General features: G+C 41.1%; 1 protein-coding gene across 16 annotated transcripts in view; it reads left to right on the top strand.

Moving 5' to 3' along the window:
- Window positions 1-7,614: 7,614 nt before the first annotated feature.
- The window catches only part of ANKS1B (ankyrin repeat and sterile alpha motif domain containing 1B), a 1,139,726-nt gene continuing 1,136,548 nt past the window's right edge, over window positions 7,615-10,792 (top strand). For all 16 annotated transcript variants that reach the window (XM_059186617.1, XM_059186610.1, XM_059186607.1 and 13 more), the window contains exon 1: window positions 7,615-7,773. In XM_059186617.1, coding sequence (XP_059042600.1) covers window positions 7,640-7,773 — 134 coding nt within the window. In that variant the 5' untranslated portion in view covers window positions 7,615-7,639. The remainder of the gene's footprint in view (window positions 7,774-10,792) is intronic.

Here is a 10,792-nt window from a genome sequence, read left to right as displayed (position 1 = left end):
GGGACGCCTGGGCAGCTCAGTGGGTTAAGCCTCTGCTTTCGGATTGGGTCATGATCTCAGGGTCCTGGGATCAAGCTGAGCTCTCTGCTGGGCGGGGAGCCTTCTTCCCCCTCTCTCTCTGCCTAACACTCTGCCTACTTGGGATCTCTCTGTCAAATAAATAAATAAAATCTTAAAAAAAATAATCTGGTGAGATCATGATTGATTTTATTATGTAGAGGAATGTAAAACACATACAAATAACATGTTATTTAATGTAAACACTCCATTTTAACAGTATATCCTCCATGTGCTTCATTCTACCAACAACTGATGACTAATAAAAATGAGATTCTGGAATAGTTTTCCACTTGCATCATTTGGAGAAAAAAAGAAGTCTATAAGGGCTTTCTGATGTTTTTTATAAACACAGCACTGATTATGCATAATTGATATGATTCTAATATAATGGTTGGCAATCCCTGACTAGCTTCTAATTTCCTAACAAAATGCTTGTATGGAGACTGTATTATTAATTTCCATTTACTATCCATTCCACAGCCACACAATGCTTTCAATAAGTCTTCTAAAGTTTCAAGCAGGTGCCTCTAAGTTCCTTGTTGTAAACACAATGAAATAATGAAATTATTATTCACCCAAAATAAGGGCGGATGTTTCCCCCTGAAAAACAGTTGGAATGTGTTAGGCTACAACTGGACTATAATTCTCAGTGAGGGGGAGGGCTCTGTTGGCAAGGGGAGTCAACTTTTGGATTCAGGAGCCTTTAAACTTTAAACAGGGGTATAAAAAGATAGCTCTGATTGAAGAGATGAATAAAAGGTTTAGGAGGTGGCTGGTGAAATTCTGTGAGAGACAATGTATCATTCTTCAAATTTTTCAAAGAAAGTAATTGGGTTTTTCATGGGACCTAGTAATGGGTAGAGTTCTCACTAGAGTAGAACAGGAAGTAAAATCCAAAACATCCATAAAATTTAAGGCATGCACAGAAGGAGTAAGGATAGGAAATAAGGAGTAAGGGTAGGAAATCAGGAATTCTCTGAAGCTGTAGACAGGACATTGGTTGTGAAATTAGAGATGGTGGAGGGAAGAGTTGGAACTAGTTTAACCTAATTTTCAAGGGATAGTTATGCTAGTTATTTTGTTATTATCTCTTAATTTTAAACCCATTCTCATGTACTCTTGTGTTGTTCTGCAAACCACATTACTGCTTTGCTCTCAGGTCCTCATTAGGATCTCTGGATAGAGGGCACCCGAGAGAGTGCCCTTCTCGCACCTGCACTTCTTCAACATGGTATGGCAGTTTGTTTCAGAAGCAGTAGCTGAATCCAGTTAGCAGTTTTTCTAATATGCAGAATTTATTGTTTTCCTTCAGACACATCAGCACCAACCAGCTGGTTCCCCTCCTAATAGGTCTGGGTCCTTGTCTGAGGTCAGAGATAACAGCATCAGCTCTCTTCTCACAGGCTGTTTCAGCTGAGGGGAGACTGGCCCTCCTGTAAGCTATTTGCTGTGATCATGGAAAATAAGGGCACATCCATGGAGTGCAAAAAAAAAAAAAAAAAAAGCTTAGTAAGAATACCACAACAGAGGTTCTGAGAATGGGTCTTTCTTGAGATATGAGAGAATCAGAGAGGATTTGCTGATGGAGAGGGTTCCTGTCTGTCCAGGTTGGGCATATTTGGCTGCCTTAGAAGGAACAGTTTGATTCTAGCCTCTTGTCCCCTTTCCCCTCTCTAAATAATCAGGCCAAGCAAAGAAGCAGTATCTCTCAAAGGGGCTTTAGAATAAATTACTCCTAAATCTGTAGGCTTATGGCTTGTGGGCCAAATCCTACCCGCAGCCTGTACGGCCAGTAAACTAAGAATAGTTTTTACATTTTTAAATAGTTGAAAAAAATAAAAAGAAGAGTATTTTGTGACACATGAAAATTATACAGAATTCAAAATTCAGCATCCATAAATAAAGTTTTATTGGATCACAGCCGCACTCATTCATCTGGATGTTACCTATGGTTACGCTCAAGCTACAACAGCAGAGTTGAGTAGTGTGACAGAGACTGTGTGGTCCACACAGCTGAAATCGTTATATGGACCTTTACAGGAAAATTTGCAAGCCTTGCTATAGGAGAAAGACTAAAGTAGAGGATGAGGTGTAAGGAGAAGACAGATTGGGATTAGCCTTGGAGAAGATGAGTTAAGATGCTAAAAGTGGATACTGTGTTCTTGTGTCTTCTTAGCTGCCCCTCTGAGAGATTGTATAATAGGTTTATCAGAATGTTAGCTATTTTCCTCAGAGGAAAATAAAAAGATGGTGAAAATTTATTGGAATTTCAGGGGACTCCTCTCTGAGATAACTAGTTTGAAGTGGAGACAAGACTACATTTTTCAGTGGGCTGTGTGCTGGGTCACTCTTGGGGCACATAGGTTTTCAAAACTAGTAGCATATAGGCATGGTGGCTCTGAGAGAGGAGGCGGGTAATGACAGAAAAAACAGAATGATGATGGAATGTTGTATGGTATGAAGATCCTGGGGATCTTCATTTTTATCAAACTTCCCTAACAGGGAAGAAATTTCTCCTTATCTTTCCAAGAGGGAGTTGTATTACACTGAACACTTTTGGTTTCTTTCCCTACTTGTATCCACTGGAACGCCTTTACCAGTGGCTGGGGTTCCAGTGCTTTCAAAACAAGATACGGGTTCAATTGTGGCTTTCTTTTTCTTTTGCCATGCTTACTAAAAGGCAGTGGCCTTTCCTCTGCTTTCTACCCAAGATGGTGAGCATAGCTGGATCAGGACCTATCTCAGAACGCTTTCTAAAGGGAATCTGGAAACCTATCCCTCTCTCTACTCCTTTGACTCCAATGTGAGACAAGCTTTAGCTCGGCTGGGCATATGAAGTCAAATTTGTAAGCTAACTTTCTCCACAGACAAGTCTCAGGATGCAATTTACAGAGAGCTAATTCCTAGTCTCATTTTTAGTCTAGTTTTAGTAGCAATCCCCACACTTTGTAGGATATTAGATACTAATTGACCCAGTAGAATATGGGTGATTCACATTCCATGGCCTTCAACACTTGTGACCATACATTTAGAATGCAAACATCATGATACATTTGGTGTATGGATTTCCTCAGGAAGATGACAAGTGGCAAAGTTTATGCTAGGCAGATATAGGAGACAAATGTAATGTAGAGAGCAAGGACTTGGCTTCTGTTTAGTTGTCTAGTATTTTCATATTCTGTAAACTGAACTGTTGACTTCTGTCCCAGAGCCCATCATAATAGCCCCAGATATGCAGAGCTCGAAATAAAGAAAGTAGATACTTTCCAAACCCACTACGTTAAATCACAGGGTTACCCTATCTTAGATCAGTTTACTTTTTGTCATAAGGATATTCTCTTCCTCACTACAAAGAGACCTTGGTGCATAGTTCTAAACTGATCTGGATTCATGTTCTTTCATTTATTTTATATTTCCAAAATCTCTCTCTGTGTGTGTATACAAACACTATATTTACTTTGTCTCCCCTTTCTAGTTTAACTCCTAGTCCCTTCTTTTATTAATTGACCTCAATATGCACATATGTACATTGTACATTGGAGCAGTAATTCTCAGCTTGCCCAAAGGTATAGCATTAGAGCTATATATTTTAGAATTTAAAATAAAGGATTCAGGGGCACCTGGGTGGCTCAGCTGGTTGAGCATCTGCCTTCGGCCTGTCATGATCCTGGGGTCCTGGGATTGAGCCCCGCATTGGGCTCCCTGCTTGGTGGAGAGCCTGCATCCCCCTCTCTGCCTGCCTCTTTGCCTACTTGTGGTCACTCTCTGTCAAATAAATAAATAAAAATCTTAAAAAAATTAAGGGATTCAGAAGTTCTGTACGAGTTATGTTATTACTATTATATTATGTATCTAAAATATATATGATATATTATATATATATGATATCATAATATAATATAATCTCAAAGGATACAGATCATGTACCTATAGGAAATAAAATGTGTATTATGTTATCATGTACTACAAATGATACTAGATTCTTTTTCTCATTTAATCCTGACTAGTATGTGCACTAATATGTGCACATGTATAAAACATATATACAACAGTGTATGTACACAATGACATGTTTCAACATATCATATATAATATATATTATATATATAAATAATATATATATAACAAGTGTGTGTATATGTATATATACACATACAATATGATATATGTCATATATATAAAATGAGAAAAAGACTCTAGTATCATTCCTGAACCATAATATGCATTTACTACTATTGTAAATACTGTTCACTGAGAATAGTAAAGATAGACTTATTTTTAATTTTTAAAGATTTTATTTATTTATTTTACTGAAAGAGAGAAAGAGAGAGAGAGCATGCACCAGAGAGCACAAGCTGGGAGAACAGCAGGAGAAGCGGCCTCTCATCTTAGCAGGGGGCCTGATATAGGGCTTGATCCCAGGACCCTGGGATTATGACCTGAGCCGAAGGCAGAAGCTTCACTGACTGAGCCACCCAGGTGTCCCAGTAAAGATAGATTTTTATGGAAAATATTTCAATTAAAAAATGGAGGATAATATATTTTTATTTTTGTAATTAAAAACAGAAATTGATTCAAATCTATCTCCTTACTTGATTTCTAGCTTCAATTATGCATATAATTTAATGGACTAAGTCCGTATTTCATCATATGCATAAATTGTTAGGACTGTAAAGGCCAATGGAGACCATCAGACTTTTGAATTTTACATATGTGCAAATTGAGATGTGGCTTGTTTAAATGGTTCCCGAGATTTTCAGGCTTTTTCCACTTATACACAGATGCAAACTATCTTGATGAAATCTGGATGTTGAAAAAAAAATTTTTTTTTTTTTTTGCCTCTTCAGATTTTTGGAAGAATGTTTTCACTTTAAATTTGCATTTAGTTTCTATGCATTCGAACCTCTATCCTCTTTGTCAAGAAGCTATGATGTAAGTAAAAACAAGGCATTCAGAGCTGAAAAGCTGACTTTGAATATAATAAACCACTAGAGTGCCTGGAACTGTGGAACTGGTTCTTAGAGTTAAACATTACTAATGGTTTTCCCAATGGGGTTGATTTCTGATAATAACTCATTAGCCATCCCATCACTACATCAGCCATGATTAAATTAAATGCTCCTTGCAAAAACTTAAGGGTGAATTTTTAGCTCTAACCAACTGACTACGTATTGTATATTCTGAGAAAGGTGTGTTTTGCTTGGGTGAAAACATTAGGAAAATGGAAGAAAGAGTTCCCTAGCCATTTTCAAAATGAATTCAATAGCTCTTTACTTTGTTTCTTTAACTGGTTTGCTAGTCTCATTATGTGAAGGATCGTATTATTAGCACATATAATGTCATCTTATCATTAGAGCAGATTCTAAAACAGAAACAAACAAAAAACCACACTAGCTCGAAATTTCCTTCAGTAAACTTCCTATAAATAACCATAATTTACCTCCTACTTTGAACCAAATGAAATCTCAAAACACTGAATTCCATGAACACTTAAAAAACTGTATTTCTGTTATTTATCTCTGAACGTGTTATAAGTTTTCCCCAGTTATGTATGTAAACTCTCTGCCTATAGCAGGCAGCTCTGGATTTGAGCCTGGGTTCAGTTCCATTCTAGCCGCATATTGGGCTAACCTGTTTGTTCAACTGTAAGGATAAAAATGGTACCCGTCTCATGGAATTGTTAGGAAGGCTGATAAAACATACGGATAAAACATGTGGCAAAGTGCCTGGCACATAAGGACCCGTTCAGCAATGTTTGTAGTAATTCCTTGTCAGCCCATTTTATCCTTCCATGGGGGCAGTAAAGTGTATTGGGAAGAACACAGGCTCTACAGAGGATTAGTTCTGGGGTCCAGATGTGACCTACCACTGACTGTGTGCGACATCGTGAGTCATTTAATTAACCCTTTGAGCCACTATGTCCTCATTTCCAAAATGGATATACGTTGGCAATACCCCGTTCACTGAGTCGTTGTGAGGAAAGGGCCTATCTTGACCCTTTTCTCACAGTCGCTATTCAACAAGTTAACATTTATCGTGTATTCCTAGGGCAAGGCAACGAAAGCACAAGGTATCACAGTAAGTTTCAAAAGCAAATAAACTCGTGTTCCCTACTATGGGCAAGGAGAAAGAAAAAAAAAAAATGGAATAAATTCAAGCCAACCACGCACAATGAACTGCTGATGATATTTATGCAAATTAAAAGTGGGTCTCTAATCCATGTCCATTTATAATGCTTTTCCCAGTGTGCATGTGGAGGAATTTCCAATTAGAGCCTTTTCCCTGATATTTTTAGACGTCAGTTGCTCTCCAAAGCCCAGCTGAACTGTGGGGCTCGTTAAAGACTAGAAAAACTGGAACAGTCACAAACTGTACAGCGGCCAGTGCCTCCGAAACTAGGATAAAACAAACCTTTCTAACCAAGGGGCGCTCTCCTTCGTCTCGCGGAGGTAAGCGGAAGGGCGAAACCGAGGTCGAGTTGCCAGGACAGAAGCGACCGCAGAAGGGCCCCTTCCCAGCACCACCAGCTTCGCCATCCCCGTCATGGAGGCTTTTCCTCAAGCTTCGTGACTGACCCGAGGCGTGGCGCCCGCGCCGGCCCCGCTGACGAGGAGTCACCGCGACCGAAGAACTCCAGACCTCACACGGTTAAACCTCCCCCAAGGAGACTGGAGGAGGGAGGGTCCCCGCCCACGAAAACGAAGAGAATCTCATCCCGGCGCCCCGCCCCCATCGCGGGCCGGCCCCCTCCCCCGTTCTCTTCACCCCCTACCCCCGCCACTCCCCCCCTCCCGACTCGGGACGGACCTACTGGCCGCACCTGCCCGCGCGCACACGCCCCCCGTACGCCGGCCGCCACGCGCGCCAGGCCTCAGAGCCGCCACCGGCGGACCGGGGCGTCCTCCCGCCCGCTCTGCCTCAGCCCCTGCGCCGCCGCCGCCGCCACCACCGCCGCCGTCGCCGCCGCCCTCGGCACGCGCCCGCCGCGGCTCGTTCGCACCGCCCTGTCTCTGCGTGGACCAGGGCCGCCCGAGCCGCAGCCGCCGCGCTCCTCTCCGTCTCGAGCCGCGAACGCCGCCGCCTAACCGCGGAGCCCGCCAGGCGCGGAAGCTGAGGAGAGTCGGGACCGCCGGCGTGAGGGTGCGCGAGCCGCCGCCGCCGTGGTGGTTCGCTGCGCTCAGGCTCCGGCGAGGACTGTCTCCGCCTCCTCTTCCTGCTACCTCCTTAGTCCTCAGCATCCTCCTCGCGCTCCTTATAAGCACCCCCTCGCGCCCCACCCTCGGGAACGAGGCCTCGGGAATTCAGGGGAGTGGCTGTGGGGGCGCGTCGCGGCTCCCGGCTCGGCCAGCCCCTCTTCCTAGACATGGTCTGATCCCCATTGTAAAAGCTGCGCCCCGAAGAGGAGGACAGTGGTGTTCCCGGCTTGGGGCTGCAGGAATCGCTTCGTGCAGAAGCTCTTGCATTATTTTAGGGTGGGGTGGAGAGGGCCCTGGATTTTTGGGAAGTGGGGGTGGGCGGGGAGGAAGACCGGGGGTGGGTGGGTGGGGGCAGGACTCTGTGAGGGAGCCGGTGAAAGACTATGGGGAAGGACCAGGAGCTGCTGGAAGCTGCCCGCACTGGAAATGTGGCTCTGGTGGAGAAACTCCTGTCTGGCAGAAAAGGAGGGATCCTGGGCGGTGGATCCGGACCCTTGCCCCTGTCTAATTTGCTAAGGTAAGGACGGGAACCAGCTCTGGGATTGCACACCTCGTTTTGCATTGTGATAGATCCGTTCTCATTCTCAGAGTTACTGCACCTGGTGGCTGCCAGCGATTCATTCTTAAATTAGGCAGGAAACGAGACTGTGTGTGTGGAGAGGAGGCATGAGGCTCCTAGTCCGATTGATGCCTTAGATTCTTTGAGTAATTTGAAAATAGCCTTCCATCAATGCGTCAGTAGCTACTTTTCTGCGAGCTATGGTGCAGAACTTGTACATGTACTAGTGTTGCTGGAAGAAAATTGGTGTTCCACTCGCTTTTCACCAATATTTATGTATTTTTAGTGTCGAACCCAGCCTTTTTTGTCTATTTGAATGAAATTGGTAGAGAAGCTATTGCGTGCATCCAGTTACCCTGCAAAAAGCAACAGCCTTTGGTTGCTGTTACCTTCTCTTGCAGAAGGCATTTGCTGTGCTGGGGGTTATGATCCCACAAAATGAAGCAAAGGAACCTTCTGATGAGATGTCACCAGTACAGGGTGTGTGTAAAACTTGATGAGGCAGGTGAGGCAGCCCCAGCAGTACTTCCAGTTACCTGGACACAGCAGAGTGAAACTTGGTTAGTAGGATGACGGATGTCAGGTCGGGATCGGGATGGTGTATATGGAATATAGTAGAGGCCTTTTAATATGAAGATGTTGCAGGTGAGACTAATATTGCTTGGAGACTCTTAAGATGACATTTAAAAAAATGTCAGGGACTTTATTCAGCAGAATAGCTGGGTTGATTTGCACGTTGGAAAAACTATGAACTTAAAAGTTGAATTGATGGACAAATTAAATAAGAGGGAAGAAGCCTGAAGAATATTCATTAGGTAAAATGCAAGGAAAGCTCTTTATAAAATTATGGCTATTCATTTTGCCCTGGATATTTTTGGAAGCATCAGTCTTCTTTGGAAGCATCATATCTTCACCCTAGAACATCTCTTAAGCAACCCAACTGTACTTGTAAAAATTTTAAAAAATCCAAGTGATTTTCTTAGCTTTTAAAAACTCCTGTGCCACTCTTGACAAGTGTTTAATACAGACTGCTGGATGATAACATTGTGTCCTTTACTCAAATTCTTTTATGTTGTAGAGGTTGGGCAGTGCAGTTAATTACAATATTGGCTAATAGAGAAAATGAAAACATCTGTATTAGAGTGAAATGAATTTAGTTGGCAAATAGTTGATGGATTTTAAAAAGCTCCATATGTGATCATCTATACTTGTTAATAGTGACATTTTATTGGAATGATGGTTCATGTCAGATCAGTGAATGTGGGACTTATTTTTTGTTGATCTTAGAAGTGATGACTCGTGTGTGTGTGTGTGTGTGTGTGTGTACTCTCTTGTTAAGTAATTTTCAATTTAAAATACAAATAGTTTACATATTTCAGATTATGGCTCTGATAATTGCCCTTAGTCACAGGTAATTTATATAAAAGCAGTTTATCTGGTTGTGGTTTTAAAGTTGCAGAAAAAATAAATATGTTTACTAGTTGACTGAATTAGTTGTAAAAGTGTTTATGGCTAGAAACCTGTAATTTGCGAGAGGTTTGTAAGTAATCAGTTCCTTTGGAAAAACACTAAGGAATTCTTTGAGAACAGTGAGAACTTCAGTTAATGTTATTGAGATAAATGGTATTTTAAAAAGCCCATCTTTGTGATAGAAGTTAAAAATAAATATCTTTTAAATACTTTCTCAGTTGTGCCATTTAAAAAAAAGGATAGATGGCAAATTTTAGGAATTAAGATAAAATTTCAGAATTGTAACCCACAGCATAATTCTTGATTAAAACGTTTTCCCTTTTGCTCGTTTTGTCAGGTGAGAATGGTAGCTCTATAACAGAAATGTGCCTGGAAAACAAAACTTAAAATCATGTGTTCATTGGAGTAGTTTGAACCAAGTTGTAAAAGTTAAAATCAAAACCAGTAACCTTTAAACTTGAATCTATCTCATACAAAATAAACAACTAAAACAATGTCTCTGAAGAAAATCAGGGTTTAAAATGTATTCTTTGGATGATCCTTTGCATAAAATGAAATTTCTAAGAAGGCACATTTAATTGTTACTTTTTTTCACAAATGATTGTCATCAGAAATTTATTTACAGAATAATGGACAATGTGGCCCCTTCCTCTTCAAACATAATGACACTTCAACAGTTTTAAATACTTTGGAATAAATTGCAGAATGGATTTGCCACTACCTCCTCCCTGCCTTTATTACTTGTGTTGTGTAATAGTGTCAGATACTGTGCTAAATGCTTATGCATATCATCTCATTCAATTCTTCTATCAGCTTTAAGTGGCTGAGCCTCAGTTCACAGAAGGACTGAAGAGTTAGGAAGATTAAAGACTTGTCCAAGGTCACTTAATTAGCGATGGCAAAAATTTGAAGTTATGTGATTTAAATTTGCTTTTCCACATCTTAAAGTCTTACTCATTGAATCTGTTGGAATCACAAAAATTTAAGATACATGGCATAGTCTAACCAGAACTCTTTTTTGCTATGAATAATTTGATTTGAAAATCCTTAATTTCTTTCCTAAATTACAAAAAAAAAAAAAAAAAAATCTCATGACTGCCCATCGAGGGATCAGTAGATAAGAACTTTTCTTTTTCTTTCTTTTTTTTAAATTTAATTTAATTTTATTTCTTTTCAGTGTTGTAGAATTCATTGTTTATGCACCACACCCAGTGCTCCATGCAATATGTGCCTTCCATACTACCCAGCAGGCTCTTCCCATCCCCCCTCCTCTCCAAAACCCTCAGTTTGTTTCTCAGAGTCCACAGCCTCTCATGGTTTCTCTTCCCCTCCAATTTCCCCCAATTCACTTCTCTCCATCTGTTCTGAAAATGCTTTTGTTGACATATTGCCTACTAAGAAGTGAGCAGTAGCTACCTGATGGGGAATCAGGTATGCTTGGGTGCATTTTCAGCAAAAGTAAGAATGATCTTCAATAAGTATAAAAATCTCTCTAAGTCTCACTGTC

This window comes from Mustela lutreola, chromosome 8, assembly GCF_030435805.1.
Source record: "Mustela lutreola isolate mMusLut2 chromosome 8, mMusLut2.pri, whole genome shotgun sequence".
NCBI lineage: Eukaryota > Metazoa > Chordata > Mammalia > Carnivora > Mustelidae > Mustela > Mustela lutreola.
This window is presented reverse-complemented; position numbering and strand designations above follow the sequence as displayed.